Source organism: Spermophilus citellus (assembly GCF_964194105.1).
Source record: "Spermophilus citellus genome assembly, chromosome: 2".
NCBI classification, from domain to species: Eukaryota; Metazoa; Chordata; class Mammalia; order Rodentia; family Sciuridae; genus Spermophilus; species Spermophilus citellus.
In genome coordinates, this window is record NC_138183.1 from 175,628,998 (window position 1) to 175,646,084 (window position 17,087).

The window sequence follows — 17,087 nt, forward strand, 5'->3', positions numbered from 1 at the left end:
AAGAATTTTAGATACCATATTAGAATGATTAACCTTAATTTTCTTTCAGCACCATGGTTAACGTCAAATATATTGAAGGATATTGAGACATTCTTAATGTGAAAAAGTGACTAAATTAAATTCTACTTGAGTGTATATATCTCTAAATAGAAGCATTGTAAAACGGATAGTCAAAGAGTAGTCCAAAATGGATTGAGGACTAATATCGTTGTATTCTTCTAGGTGATTTTAACAGAATGTTAAGAACTTGCAAACTGCTTGGTGCCCCATATTTAAGTGGTCAAAATATCCCCAGGAGCTACAGGCCTGGGTCTCTTCAAATTCTAAGAATCCAATCCCATCCTTTTTATATCCAAAATGTGTGTCCTTGAAGGATATCCAGCGGTTCTCCAAGCGGAAGCCCCAGACAGACTGGGTTCCAGTCATCCATCTTCTGCCCCTCCCGCCCCTCCCTGGCAGCACCCGCCCAGCGTAGAGGGGGCCGCTGCGCTCTGCATCCAGCAGGGCCCAGCCGCGCCACTGCGCATGCTCCTCGCGCGCGGGTGGGGTGCTCCAGGAGAGGAGGCGGGAGGCAGGCGCCAGGCGTGGGTCCCGCGGGGCTGGGCGTCTGGACCTGACGCCGGTCACGCCGCGGCGGGAGAGCGGGCAACCAGGCGTCGTCGTCCTGGAGACCCGGGAGAGATGGAAGCGGCGACGCCGGCGGCGGCCGAAGCGGCTGGGCACGAAGAGCTAGGTGGGTGTTGCGTGTGGGCAGAGGCTGGCGGAGGTGGGCGCGGGGCCGCTCGTCAGCTGGTTGCGCCCGGCTTCCCAGGCCGGTGCGCGGCTCCGCGCCCGCTGCCGTGGGCATCCGGGTTCGAGTTGTTTTTCACCAGACAGCGACATTCGTGGGCCAGCGTGGGACGGTCGTGTGTGTGTGTGTGTGTGTGTGTGTGTGTGTGTGTACGCTCTTGAGTTGCGGGGCCTGGCACGGGTTTGAATTTAAAATCCAGCAAAGCAAACCTTCTCAGCACGTTTGGGATGACTGGTTACTGACTGACCCCAGGGTCAACACCCTCCCAGGGACCGGTTGTATGACCAGAAAGCTTGGTCAGGAGAATAGCCATGATGTGCAAAGGACGCGCGCGCGCGCGCGCGCGTGTGTGTGTGTGTGTGTGTATGTGTGTGTATGTGTGTGTGTGTTTGAAGGGCAGAGGAGGTGCTCTGTGTGTACACGTCAAAGGCAGGCTGGAGCCTGCGCTGTGACTCGCATGGTTTTTCCCAATGATGCTTTAAGGAAGTGGTCATTGTTCTTCCTTTCAAACGCAGCAGCAGTCCTTATGGAGTCTTCATGTGGATTCTTATTTTACCCTTTGCTGCTCCAGGAGTTCAAACTGGAGTTGCTGACTAAAATGAACTGAAGAGACCTGTGGCCGTCAGCAGGCAAAGTTTGTTTACCCGCTTTCCTCTGGCCTGTTCTCTTCTGGGCGCTGGGAATGATTGTTGGCAAAAGAAAACAAAAGTAGGGATGGGGTGGTAAAATGATTGTCCTTCCGGTTATATTTAATTTATTTTGGGATATTTCTAATTCCATGCTCAATTATTAAATGTAATCTTCAAGGAACATGTTGAATTAAAAGTACTTTAAGTAACCAATAGGCTGATGTTCCTGTAATGTGCAGAACACTTTTGCGGTTGATTTCTTTCAAGTCACAATAATGGCAGAAACAATAAACTTAACATTTTATTCAGTCTTCTGTGTACAAGCAGTGTGCTAAGTGCTTTACTTATGTTATTGTCTTCTTTACTCCTCATAATTTCCTGAAGCAAGCTTTATTATTATTCCCCTTTGGTAGGTATTGTAGTTTTTAGCTCATTAATGGCAGAACCCAGATATGATTCAGGTTTAACTTCATTAATAACTTTAGTGAAGATGTGAAAAAAATGGGCATTCTTATGTATTGTTGGTAGGAGCCAAATAGTATTTTAAAAAAATATTTTTTAGATGTATAGACCTTTATTTTATTCATTTACTTGTGGTGCTGAGAATCAAACCCAGTGCCCCACACATGCTAGGCAAGCGCTCTACCACTGAGCCACAGCCTCAGTCCCCCGAATAGTATATTTATTCTTAAAATTTTATATATCTTTTCTCCCAGCAACTTTACTTGTATCAAGTCTGGGCACTGTGACACATATGACACAAATTGCCTCAGCAATTTAGGAGGCTGAGGCAGAAGGGTTGCAAGTTCAAGGCTAACCTCAGCAACTTAACAATACCCTGTCCCAAAATAAAAAGTATTAGGGATGTAGCCCAGTGGTAAAGAACCTCTGGTTTCAATCCTCAGTACCAAAAAAAAAAAAGTGTATGTATACGTACACACATATTTATATTTATGATATATCAAGAGAATTTATTATAGTATTTGAAATAGAGAAAAGCTGGTAATTAAAATCCAGTAAAAGGAAATTAGTTGGGTAAATTGTGATTTAACCATATGAGCATCTACTGCCTAGCCATTAAAAGTGATGAGGAAAAAATGTTCACCATATACATGTTTATTAACTGAAAAAAGGTTTCAAATTACTTCAGTTATTTTTTAAAGTCATATGTATTCATTGATTCAATATACTCATTAAATTTCTCCTGGGCATTTGGAATACATTGTGAATAAAACAGATCAAGATTTTTGCACTCATGGAGTTTGTATTTAGTAAGGAGAAGCAGGCAATAAACAGCAAAAACAATAATCAGTTAATTACATAGGATTGTAGGTGAAAAGTGTTATGGGAAAAACGAGCTGGGTAAGGGATATCGGGAGTGGGGGGTGAGGACTGGGCAGTTTATAGTGACACAACCTGATTCCAATTTTAAAAGGATTGCGCTGGTTGCTGTGTGAATAATTGACTATAAGGAGATGAAAGTAAAAATAGGAGATTATTTCAGTAATTCAGGAACCACATATGCATGTTCTTCAAAGCAGCAGTTGCAGTGGAGAGAAAGGGTTAGACTTTGGTTGCTTGAAAGTAGAAGCAGCATGGTTTCCTATGAGGGATGAGAGTAAAACAGAAAGACTAGGATAATTCCAGGAATCTGAGTATCTAGAAGAATGAAATTGCCATCAACTGAGATGATACAATGGCTTCATAACATGTCTCCAGATTCCTTGATGTTTCTGTTTAAAGAGGAGGTACTTAATTTCCTTTCCTGTGAGTGTGAGCAGGACTTATTCATTGTAAGGAATAATAATCCTAGGGCATTTTTATGGCTGTATGCTTTTTTCTTTAAGGCTCACTTCCTTGGGTGTAGCCAGCTTCTGTGTTGTGAGGACACTAGAACAGTCCTAAGGGAAAGGTCCATGTTGCATGGAAGTGAGGCCTCCAAGCAACAGCCATAAATTTGTTATAAAGCAATAAATAAGGGGCTGGGGATGTGGCTCAAGCGGTAGCGCGCTCGCCTGGCGTGTGTGCGGCCTGGGTTCGATCCTCAGCACCACATACCAGCAGGGATGTTGTGTCCGCCGAGAACTAAAAAATAAATATTAAAAATTCTCTCTCTCTTTCTCTCTCTCTCTCTCTCCTCTCACTCTCTCTTTAAAAAAAAATAAAAATAAAAAAAATAAATAACTAGTACTGGTGGGTAAAGTCACAGGAAGAGCAGCTTGGTGAGGATGAGGAGTTTAGAGCATAAGAGGGTTGAGGTGTCTTTAGACATCAAAGTATAAACATCGAGTAGGCAATTATAGTCATATCTAGAATTACTGAGAGATCTGCTCTGGGTGTAGAAATTTGGAAGTTATCAGCATATATGTAGTACTTAAAGCCATAGGGACTGAATGAGAATCTATGGGGGAGAGAGTGGGTGCGCGCACATGTGTATGAATGCACACTTGCATGTGCACATACACTTCAAAATGTTAACAATAATTTTTGGTGATGAAGTAATTTTTAATTTAAAAATATTTTAATGTTTTATGATTTTCTACAATGAATAAGTATTATTTACCTTAAAAAGGAATTTAAAATTTTTTGTCTAAATCCAAAGCACTGGTAGAAATGTTTAGGTACAGTTTCCTTAATCTTAAACTCTGAACTTTATTTCATAGGCCTTTAGGACTTCTGAAAGGTTTTTCGTTGTGCATATTTTCTCTACTTTAGAAATGAATACTTATTCTTCCCATTTTGTATCTACATTGTAGGTTAGAGGTTCAGGTGGCAATATTATTTTATACTTAAAAAAACTATTTGTACTTTAAAAAAATTTGTCCATTGCCAAAATATGATTTTCTTTATTTTGTTATTATAATAAAAATCATGCAAGTTTATTACTTCATTCTTATTTTTTATATTTTCCAGATAAAGAAAAAGACACTCATGATCCCATTGTCCATTGTATTCTTGTTAACTTATTCACTTTTGGTATAGTTTCTTCCCTTCATTTCTATTTAACTTTTAAAAATATTGCTGCCACACTGAGAATGCATAGATTTTTTTTTTACCCACTCAGCATATGATAAACTTTTTCTTGTTATGTACTTCATAACCATAATTTAATGTCAGTGTGATATTTTACAAAGGGGATTGCTTTATTTGATTTAGCAGTTTCCTGATTTTATACATTTAGTTTGTTTTCAATTTCAAAATTTGTAATATTTCAGTTAACATCTTTTTTACAGAAATCCTTATCTTCATCACTAGCTTGCCAGAAGTGTAGTTACTAGAAAAAGCAATAAATATTTTAAGGATTTAATACATATTGTTAAATTGATATGATATTTATTTATTCTGTCTGTAACTGAGAATTCATGTTGATTTTTAGGTTAAGAAATTGAGGTTGAAAAAATTGTCGGGTGACAAAAGAGAGTATAGAAACACTGCCTAACTTAAAATCTGTAAATATATACATATGACGTAATATTGAATCAAGCTAGTGTTTCTTATTCATCTATAAATTCTCCACTTATGTGGTAGTTTAATATCTATTGCTTAAAATATTTTATCTCATAAAGGCATTATTATATCTCACAAAAATATTTTATCTCATAAGGCATTATTAGTTTTTATTTATAGTAATTACAGAGCTGCCTGATTTAGTAGTTGGCCAAAAATTACAGTAGGACATTGGCAAATAATAGACTTTATGTGTAGTGTAAGTTGGATCATGTGATTTTTTTAACTACTTGGGGGAGAGTGTTCAGATTCATATGTTCTTAATTCTGTGAAAGCTTTTACCATATTGAATCTCTAAGTATTGTCTCCTCCACTAGTTTTTATTTTCTTCTGGCTGGCATAATATATTTTGTCCATGTTTGCATACTCAATCTTAGAGCACAATTTGGAACTCTGAAATTCTCAGAATTAATTATTATTAAATTAGTTCTAGTTTCTTGTCAAAGTTTTTTTTCTTTTCCCCTAGTTTTTTTTTTTTTTAATTTGTTCCCTTGTTTTTTTCATGTTGTCTGTGTGTCTTCCTCTCTTGCAGTACAGATACGGTGTATTACAGTTTCTCCCCTATAATCTTGTAGTGCCCCTGCAGGTTACTAATACCTTGCCTTTTAAGGGGGAGATCAGTGTTTACAGTGTCCAAATGCAAACAATATGTAGCCATAAATCAATCCAAAGTTGGCACCATATTCAAACCTGAAGTGTCCCATTTACTCTCATGACCATTGCCAGTTGTAATATCTCTGCTAAAAAATTAAAGAGTAAATATAAGAAAACAATATTACTGCATTTTTTATACTATAAATCTATTCAGAACAAAAATACAATTTAGTATTTTACTTTTAGTATTTCCTGGAGCTTCTAAAAGTTATAAAACACTAATTGACTCTATCAATAGATGTCTTCCTTGAGTATCTAGGCTTAAAAGGACTTTACCATTTAAAGGTGCAACTTCTGGGGTATGTGGGTATTTCTTAGATATTTGTAATTACATGCCTTTGAATTTATTCTTTAGATTTAAGAATGGTTTTGTACCATTCAAGCTAATAAAACCTGATTGTTTCAACTATTCTTAATTTATTTAGTTTAAGAAGTGTGTGTTGCTTAGCATATCATGTTACTTCAATAAAGTAGACCAAAACTGGGAAAAAAGTCTTAGAGATTTTATTTTACTGCTTTTAAAAAATATAAGCACGTGGCTAAAAATTAGTTAATGATGTGTCACATTGCACAGTTCCACTTTAATAGGAGAATCAAAACAATATGTGAATATGTACTTTTTGAATTTCTAACACTGTTAAGTATTTTTCTTTCAAATTGTTTCAACTTTTTAAAATTACCTCTTTTTATCTGTGACAAAGAACTCCTAGAATAATTAAATTTTATTAAGATTTTTAAATGTAAGGGATGAAGCTAACGGATTTAAAGGACAGAAATATATATATATATAGGAACAGCTATTTTTTCACAGTAAGTTATGTTTGTTTCCTAAATAACATAGCATTGAGAAAAAATGAATTTAAGAACTGGGAAAAAGTATAACCTTAGGGGATTATACTGTTGAACAAAGTTTAATAAACACTGTGTGTTTAAGAGTGATTAAAATACCAATTAAGTTGTACATGAGAATCTGAGTGAACATTGTAATGCTATTTTTAAAAATGTTGATTCTGTGAATTACAGAACTAAAATTTAGATATCATTTAACAATTTCAATAATTGTTAAATTCCAATATATTCTCTGATAATGACACTGAAAATAAACTTATTATTTAGAATTGTATATATATAATTATATTAGTGTATATATACAATTATATATATAAATTATGTGAAGAGCTGGGTATGGTGGCACACATCAGTGAATTGGGCAGCTAAGGCAGGAGAATTGCAAGTTTGAGATCAGCCTCAGCAATTTAGAAAGGCCCTAAGCAACTTAGTGAGATTCTGTTTCCAAAAAAAATAAAAAGGGCCTTGGACGTTGCTCAGTGGTTAAGCAATCTCTGGTACCAAATATAAATAAATAAACAAATAAAGTAATGAGAAAACTTAGCTTCTTTCTGACTTTTCATGGCTGCTCTTATTTCTTGGGCATTGTACTTGCAGTAACAGATTGTTCAGTTTTTGAAATGTTGGCAGTGATAGTCATCTTTATTGACAAAAGAAAGAGAATTTATTACAGCACAGAACATACAGAACATAGTACATCATGGCCCTGGGAAGAACAAAAGTTAACATAATTGACAGTTTGGATAAGCTGAATTAATAAAAATAAACAAGCTCAAGAGGCATCAAGGACAATGGAGTACATTTAGGAATGAAAATAGTAATATATTTCTATTTGAAACTGAAGCTGATGCAACTGAGGATGGTTATTATGGGTTAAATGTTTCCCCTCCAGATCTCATATGTTGAAGTGTTGTCTCCACAACTTAAGGGTGTGAACTTATTTGGAAAAAGGGTTATAGAAGATGTAATCTGTGAATATGAGGCCATGCTGATAGGCTTGGTCCCTAATTCAATATGACTGGTGCCCTTACAAAAGGGTGAATTGGCAGACTATTATGAGAACATGAAGATGGCCATCTACAAGGCAAAAAGAGAGGCCTGGAACAGAGCCTTACTCCCAGGAGGAACCAACCTTCTTAATACCTTCATTTCAGACTTTAAACCTCTAGAACTTTGAGACAATAAACTTTTGTTAAGTCACCCATTTTGTTGTACTTTGTTAGGGCAGTCCTAGTAAACTAATATGATGGTTTTGTAAGGTAAAGTATCAATTTACTTTGTATAATGAATAATAGAAAAGGATATAGGATTTATTCAAACAAAAGATTTATATCATTTATATTAATATATTTCTAGAGTAACTGTGTTAGCTTTTCACCATTGTGACCAAAATACCTGACCAATGATACCCCAACTTTTAAATTTTTTGTAGGAAGAGAAAGAATCAGCAAATTTCCAGAGTTCCTGTTGTTCCTGCAATCGTAGACAGTGGGCAGGGGAGTCTTTGGAGAACAATGGGAGCAGGAAACTAGGAAGAAATACAGTAATCTTTCATATAAGTCAAGTAAAAAAATGTAAAAAATTAAAAATCAGCAATTCACAGCATTGAGGTTGGAAAGGGAATGCGAAAGTGAGCAGTCCCAAAGCGGGCAGTCTTGGCAAAACATTTGTTTCTGCAGGAAGGAAATAAACAGCGGTGGAGACTCTGCTCAGACACCTGGCAGTGAAGGAAGAAGAAAGCAATGAGGAAAACTAGGTATTCTGCAAAAATGAAACAGAACTGGAAGACATGTCAGTTCCTCCTCTTCAATCCTAATTTACTCAACTGCATGTGTGAAAGAAACTGAACTTCACAATATGACCAGAAAGTAGGATTTTGGTGCACGAAGTGCTTGGAAACAGGAAAAGGTCTCAAACAAAATTAATTATGAGGTAACCAAGGGAGAGTGTAATGAAATGAAAATTTATTATGCCATTAAAAAAGACATCAGAAGGGCCAGAGACAAAGTGGTTAAAAATGGAAGATAGGCAAAGAAGATCCAACATGCATATGATTAGAATCCTTAATGAAGAGAAAACATTTGAACCAAACAATATTTGAAAATATTTCCAGGAAGACTTTTGGAAATAAGAGAAAACCTAAGTCAACATGTCAAAAGGGCCTACTGTATTCCTGGGAAAACTGACTCAGAATAATCAACTCCAAGGTGTCTCACAGTAAAACTTTGAAAACTCCTAGGCTTACCTCTTGCTAAAGGGACTCATTATCCTTGCTTTCCCTTTCTCTGCCTTGAGCAGCCCATCAGAAAACTATTTTTAGATTGTAAAGAACAATCCTTAGGCCCTTCAGCAAAAAACGCAAATTATTTCATGGTTGAAGAAATTAACCTGGCCTTAGACTTCTCAGGGGAAGCATACCAAAATCAAGGCAAGAGTGGAATAATATTTTTAAGAGACGTAAGCATAGACAGTATGGGCCAAGGATTTTATATCTGGTTGTTCTTGAGATATCCAGGCTATAGAGAAACATGCAGAAACTCAGGGACACTGCCCATGAGTCCTTTCAGAGGAATCTGTGGACTATAGTTTTCAATATGTGGTTCCTAGACCAGCAATATCTGCAACACATGGACACTGATGAGACAAGGGTATTATCAGGCCCAGCTTAGACCTATTGGGTCAGAGAGTTTGGGGTGCAATACATCAGTTTGTGTTGTAGCAAGCACTATTGGTCATTCTCATGCCCACTGTACAAGAGAATGAACTTCCAGCAAAGTGATAATGAGGAAACTGGCAGAAAACTGACAGTGAATATTGATATTGATTATAGATATTAATCTAAGACATGATTAAAAATATGATTGGGAGAACATTACGTAAAGCAGCATATGTATTGCCAAAATGAAAAGAATACAACTAAAAAGGGAGAGGATAAGAAATAGGGACAGAAGAAAGTGGAGTAAGGTCATTGTTACATTAAGTGGATGTCAGAAAATACCATCTCACCCTCTTATTTATTGGTGCATTATAATTATACATAACAGTGGGATTTGTTATAATATATTCATACGTGCACACAATAAAACAGTATAATTTGATCAATTTCATTCCCCAGTACCTTTCCCCTCCCTTCCTCTGATGCCCTTTTTCTAGTCTACTGGTTTCCCTTCTATTTTTTTAAATTTGTTCTAATTAGTTATACATGACAGTAGAATGCATTTTGACACATTGTACACAAATGGAGCACAACTTATCATTCCTCTGGCTGTACATGATGCAGAGTCACACCAGTAGTGTAATCATACATGTATATAGGGTATTTATATCTGTCTCATTCTACCATCCTTCCCATCCCCATAGCCTCAACCCTCCCCTCACTCCCCTCTGCACAATCCAAAGTTCCTTCATCATTCTTCCCTATCCCTTGTCCCCCACTATGGACCACCATCTGCTTATCAGAGAAAAAATTTGGCCCTTGGTTTTTTGGGATTGTCTTATTTCACTTAGCATGATGTTCTCTAGTTCCATCCATTTATCTGCAAATTCCATAATTTCATTTTCTTTAGGCTTTGTAATATTCTGTTGTGTATATGTACCACATTTTCTTTATCCGTTCATCTGCTGAAGGGCATTTTTATTGGTTCCATAGTTTAGCTATTGTGAATTGAGCCACTATAAACACTGATGTGGCTGTGTCATTGTAGTATGCAAATTTTAAGACCTTTGTATAAACCAAGGAGTGGAATAACTGGGTCAAATGGTCGTTCTATTTTAAGTTTTCTGAGGAATCTCCATACAGCTTTCCAGATTGGTTGCACACATTTGCAGTCCCACCAGCAATGTATAAGTGTACCTTTTCCCCCACATCCTCTCCAGCACTTATTATTGCTTATATTCTTGATAATTGCCATTCTGACCGGAGTAAGATGAAATCTTAGTGTAGTTTTGATTTGCATTTCTCTAATTGCTAGAGATGGTGAACATCTTTCCATATGTTTGTTGATCAGTTGTATTCCTTCTGAGAAGTGTCTGTTCAGGTCCTTAGTCTATTTACTGATCGGGTTATTTGTCTTTTTGGTGTTCAGATTTTGAGTTCTTTATCTTAGAGGTTAGTGCTCTATCTCAGTGCATGTGATAAAGATATTTCCCATTCTGTAGGCTCTCTCTTAACGTCATTAATTATTTCCTTTGCTGAGAAGAAACTTTTTAAATTGAATCCATCCCATTTATTGATTCTTAATTTTACTTCTTTTACTTTTGGAGTCTTGTTAAGGAGATAAGGTCCTAATCTGACATGATGAAGATTTGGGCCTACTTTTCTTTTATTAGGCATAAGGTCTCTCTTCAAGTGCCTAAGTCTTTGAGTTGATTTTTGTGCAGGGTAAGATAGAGGTTTAATTTCATTTTGATGCTAAGGATTTCCAGTTTTCCCAGCACCATTTGTTGAATAGGTTATCTTTTCTCCTGTATGTTTTTGTTGCCTTTGTCTAGACTGATATAACTGTATTTAAGTGGGTTTGTCTCTGTGTCTTCTACTTTGTACCATTGGTCTACATGTCTATTTTGGTGCTAATATCATGCCATTTTTGTTACTGTTGTTCTGTGGTACAGTTTAAGGTCCAGTATTATGATGCCCCCTGCTTCACTTTTGCTGTTAAGGATTAATTTGGCTACTCTGGGTCTCTTATTTTTCCAAATGAATTTCATGATTATTTTTTCTACTTCTATGAGGAATGTCATTGGGATTTTAATAGGAATTGCATTAAATCTATATAACAGTTCTGGTAGTATCTCCATTTTGACAATATTAATTCTACCTATCCAAGAGCATGGGAGATCTTTCCATCTTCTAAGGTCTTTTTCCATTTCTTTCTTTAGTGTTCTGTAGTTTTAATTGTAGAGGTCTTTCACCTCTCTTGTTAGATTGATTCCCAAGTATTTTATTTTTTTCTTTTTGAGGCTATTGTGAAATTCCGAATTTCTCTTGCTGCGGATTCATCGCTTATATATAGAAATGATTTGATTTATGGGTATTGATTTTATATCCTGCTGCTTTGCTGAATTCATTTATTAGTTCTAGAAATTTTCTGGTGGAATTTTTGGATCTTCTAAATATAGAATCATGTAGGCAGACAGTTTGAGTTCTTCTTTTCTTATTTGTATCCCTTTAATTTCTTTCATCTGATAGCCCTGGCTAGACTTTCAAGGAGTATATTGAATAGACATGATAAAAGAGGGCATCTTTTATTAGTTTTTAGAGGGAATGCTTTCAATTTTTTTCCATTCAGAATGATGTTGACCTTGGGTTTAGCATAAATAACTTTTACAATGTTGAAGTGTTTTCCTACTATCCCTAGTTTTTCCAGTGTTTTGAACATGAAGGGGTGCTGTATTTTGTCAAATGCTTTTTCTCTGAATACTGAGATAACCATATGATTCTTGTCTGTAAGTCTATTGATATGATGTGTTATATTTATTGATTTCTGTATGTTGAACCAACCTTGCATCCCTGGGAAGAACCCCACTTGATCGTGGTGTACTATCTTTTTGATATATTTTTGTATTCAGTTTTCCATAATTTTGTTGAGAATTTTTGTATCTATGTTCATCAGAGATATTGTTCTGAAGTTTTCTTTCTTTGATGAGTCTTTTTCTGGTTTTGGTATCAGGGTGATACTAGCTTCATAGAATGATTTTGGAAAGGTTCCCTTCTTTTCTATTTCATGGAATAATTTGAGGAGTACTGGTATTAGTTCTTCTTTGAAAGTCTTGTAGAAATCAGCTGAGAATCCGTCTGGTCCTGGGCTTTTCTTGGTTAGTAGGCTTTTGATGACATTGTGTGTTTCATTGCTTGAAACTTATCTGTTTATATTGTGTATGTCCTTTTGATTCAGTTTAGGTAGATCATATGTCTCTACAAATTTGTCGATGTCTTTTGAGATTTTCCATTTTATTGAAGTATAAAATTTCAATATAGTTTCTAAATATCTTCTGTATTTTGATAGTGTCAGTCATGATATTTCCTTTTTCATCACAAATTTTAGTAATCTGAGTTTTCTCTATCCTTCTTTTCATTAGTGTAGCTAAGGGCTTATCAATTTCTTTATTTTTTCAAAGAACCAACTTTGTTTTGTCAATTTTTTCAATTGTTTCTTTTGTTTCAATTTCATTGATTTCAGGCCTGATTTTAATTATTTCCTGTTTTCTTTTACTTTTGGTGCAGATTTGTTCTTCTTTTTCTAGGGCTTTGAAATGTAATGTTAGGTCATTTATTTGTTGACTTTTTCTTCTTTTAAAGAATGAGCTCAATGCAAGGAACTTTCCTCTTAGCACTGCCTTCATAGTGTCCCAGAAATTTTGGTATATGATGTATTGGTATTCTCATTTACCTTTAAGATTTTTTTTCTCCTCCCTGATGTCAGAAGATACCAAAGCTGTCAAAAAAAAATAGTGAAAATTAAAGGGAAGAAAAAAGGACATAATTGGTTAAGGTAGCCATTGGAATAACTCAATTAAATACAGAAATATGTGGTCTAGGATTGGGAGAAAACATTACGAGAGGTGTTTATTGGTACAGTGGGTGAAAGTAAAATGTAGAGTATAGATTAAAAACTATTAACCAGGCACAGTGGCACATACCTGTAATCTTGAGGAGGCTGAGGCAGGAAAATCCAAGTTAAAATTTATCCTCAGCAACGGCGAGGTGCTAAGCAGCTCAGTGAGACCCTGTCTCTAAATAAAATACAAAAAAAGGATGGGGACGTGGCTCAGTGGCCCAGTGTGACCCTAATTCAATTTCTGGTATCCACCCCCCAAAAAAAGAAAAATTAAAAAAAATGTAGTGAATCAACTTTCCTATGTACATATATGAATACACCACATGAATCTTAACATTGTATACATCCACAAGACTGGGATCCTATTTAGAATAAGATATATTCCATGTTTGTATAAATATATCAAAATAGATTCTATTATCATGTATAAACAGAACAAATAAAAAAGAAAAAAAGTATTGCATCAATGGTAACTTGGTTGGTAATTATGATGTGAGTTTTTAAGAAAATATTCTCATTTTTTAAAATTTTTTTTTGTAGTTTTAGATGGAATGGATGCCTTAATTTTATTTGTTTATTTTTATGTGGTGCCTAGGAGGGAACCCAGTGCCTCACATATGCTATGCGAGATCTCTGCCATTGAGCTACAGTCCCAGCCCCAAATTCTCATTTTTAGGTTAATAGTGAAATAGCATGATATGTGTAGCCTATTCTCCACTGTTTTATAAAATGCTGTATGTGTTTGAGAGAAAAAGTAAATGTGGCAGAATGTTAAAAATTAATACACAGGAATACCATTTTTACAGATTTAATTTGTTTGGAATTATTCCAAAATAGTTTAAAAAAAAAAACAAACTTATGCCAGTTAGCCATTCTCAGTTCAATTATTTGTTTAGGTACTGAAGTTCTCCATTATGTAGAATTTTGATAAATATTTGGATAAAATAAACTTTCATTTCTGTATAATCTGTACTTAAGGCTGTTATCTCAACTGATTTGAATGTGTGAACTTTTAAAGGATAAGACAGACAACGGTGACTAGTGTTGAAATTGAAAGAAACAGATTGTGTTCTTTTTAGAATTATGTTGATGTTATAAGGGCAGAGAATTGAACAACAACAGGGGAGGTAGAGAGGGAAGATGGGAGGGGAGGGGAGGGGAGGGGGGATAGTAGGGGATAGGAAAGGTAGCAGAATACAACAGTCACTAATATGGCATTATGTAAAAATGTGAATATGTTACAGACGTGATTCTGCAATCTGTATTTGGGGTGAAAATGGGAGTTCAAAACACAATTTGAGTCAAATGTATGAAAGATGGTATATCATGAGCTATGTAATGCTTTAAATAATCAATAAAAAAAATTTTGACACTAAAATTTAAAATTTTGAAATGGCTTTGTTTTTCTTAAATTATTTAAAAACATAATTACTGTTTATATACAGCATGTAATTTGAAGCTAACCAGAGATGAAAACATTCGATTATTCCCATTTCTCATCTTGTAATTTTTTCATTATTTACTATAAACCTCATATAGACAAAGTAGAAAAACTTTTGTATTGACTATGTAAGCATTTTGCTCTGTACTACAGAACTCAAACAGAAAATCAGCAAATGTCTAGTTGTTTCTTTTTAATATATCAAAACGTAGGGAGCTAAGGTGAACTAACTCAGGGTAGAAATAGTAAAGATAAATACAAGTGGTATTTTCTAATATTTTAAATTAATTTCTACCAGCTAAATTTCCAACTTTAAACAGTAGTAAAGTACTGGTATTTTTTTTTTAAGATATGGATGTAATGAGGCCTTTGATAAATGAGCAGAATTCTGATGGGACATCAGATGAGGAACATGAGCAAGAGCTCCTGCCTGTTCAGAAGCATTACCAGCTTGATGGTCAAGAGGGCATTTCGTAAGTGTGATGGCTCACATGTCTCCCTTTTCTTTTAATTCATATTCTGTATCTTCTATAGGCAAGGCATTTGACCAGATACTACAGATGACAGAAAGATGAATAAGAGGTAGTCTTCACCTTCAAGGAGTTTATAGTCTATTTGGGAAAGAAAAATAACATTTAAACCACTGAATAGTATATACGAATGACTATAATGATATATCAGTTGCTATGGGTGATGAGAGAAGGGAGATCTAATTGAGGCCACTTCTGTTATGGTTAGAATTAGATAGTGGAAGGCAGTAAACACTATCAAAGTGGGAGGTATAAAAAAAGGAAAACTGAAAGGTTTTTCAAAGCTTTTTTTGATTCTTGATAATCATTTATAAGTTCATATTCTAATAATAATTTAGTGATTAAACAAAACAACATGAAATTTGATCATAAGAGTATATGCTGAGAAAAATTTAAAGCTTTTTTGTTTAATAGTTTGAATTTTATGCTATTCTTCCTAGTTTCAATGCGTTTCTTCTTAATCAAGAGATCTCCTTAAGTTGCCTCCTAGAAACTGTTTTTAGGCTAAATCTCTTAAATAATTCACAATGTCCAAATATTAATTGTTAGATTACCTGATCATACATATAACTGTAAAATTGTGTGTTGTTTATTTTAATTAACTTTCTCTTAGATTGATAATACTACACAAAATATGTTTAGTACATGATTACATAGTAGTGCCCATAAATTTCTGTCTTACAGCCTAATCTTCAACCTTGTTCTGAAAATTATAGCAGCTAAATATCTTATAAGAAAATTGCTGTTTCTTTATTAATTTCCCATGTGTAAACCACTTTCACTTAAATGTCTCATTTAATCTCCACAATAACCCTGTCTTTTCCACTTTTAAGTAGCAAAGACAGGATGTGAATCACATGTAACTAGTAGTGAAATGGAAATGTTTATTTGGTTCATTACGTAGATTAATTTCCAGTTCTGATATAATAGTAAAAGCATGATCATGTGATTTTAGTAGTTTTTCTTCTAAAATGTTTAACTCCTACAATTTTTACTTTTTCAGATTTTTACAAACTCTTATGCATCTTCTTAAAGGAAATATTGGAACTGGCCTTTTAGGACTTCCATTGGCAATAAAAAATGCAGGAATAGTGGTAAGTCTTATCTTTGTAAATATCCAGTTAAGATATAGTTGTCAGCAAAAATTAATGTAAGCTAACATCTAACCTCATCAAATATAACCTGGTCATGTAACATTTAACTGGTCATTTACCTGTTGTATTGATAAGATTACATGAACTATAATAGTGAGATATAACAGAACCAAGAATTACTATTTTATTTCTACTTAATTACTTATTTGTAATATTATTCAACTTCCTCCCCCCAAAAACATGACACAGATCTTTCCAGATATGCTAATGTCTTATTATTATTTTGGATTTTATAGCAAAAAATAGAGCAGATTATTTGTGTCATGTAACTCAGAAGAAAGTATTTAGTTTTCAGCTTTAAAGAAAAATAATAAACAGAGTCACAGTCTCTTAAAACAGATATATAAATAGCATTGTTAGAGAAAATTATTGTAATTTCAGAGAGCTTTGATGGGGAGAATTCTTTTTGTAGTAATACAACTGTAGTTAGCTTTTAAAAAATTGAGCATTTTCTTTAAAAGTTTTAACTAACATCTTTTTCTGAGTTTGACTGTTTTGTGAACCCTGATTTTAAGTAACTAAATATTTCCAATTATAAAAATAAACTTTGGCATTAGTGTGGCAGTGACTGAATAATCTGGTCATCATTTTAATTTTAGTAAATAAATACTTGAAAATTTTGATATATCATTTTTAAAATAATCATTTGCTAATCAAAATTCCTAACAGATATAGAAAGGTTTCAGAAAGGAATCTGCAGTGGATTGCCTAAACCCGAGTTCAATATTGTGCTTCTTAGTCATTTAGATAATAATATGTAATTGCATGTATTATCAATGGTGGGACACTAGTAGTTGTAGACTTGCCATCTAATGTTAAATGTGATATTGTATTCCATTCTCCTATGCTGCATATCTATACATTCATTGGTTTAAGGAACCAAGTCCATAAAGATGGAATTACACATGGTTGTCTTAAATATTACTTTATATTCTTTCTATATCAAGTATCTTAATTTTCCATTATGCATATGACT

At 34.7% G+C, this 17,087-nt stretch overlaps 1 protein-coding gene across 3 annotated transcripts in view; it reads left to right on the top strand.

Moving 5' to 3' along the window:
- Positions 1–543: 543 nt before the first annotated feature.
- The window catches only part of SLC36A4 (solute carrier family 36 member 4), a 54,835-nt gene continuing 38,291 nt past the window's right edge, over positions 544–17,087 (top strand). For 2 of the 3 annotated variants that reach the window (XM_081261856.1, XM_081261857.1), the window contains exons 1-3: positions 544–733; positions 14,777–14,900; positions 15,961–16,051. In XM_081261856.1, coding sequence (XP_081117982.1) covers positions 682–733; positions 14,777–14,900; positions 15,961–16,051 — 267 coding nt within the window. In that variant the 5' untranslated portion in view covers positions 544–681. Of the gene's footprint in view, positions 734–14,776; positions 14,901–15,960; positions 16,052–17,087 lie in introns of those variants that run through there. The other variant, XM_081261858.1, reaches the window with a different exon arrangement.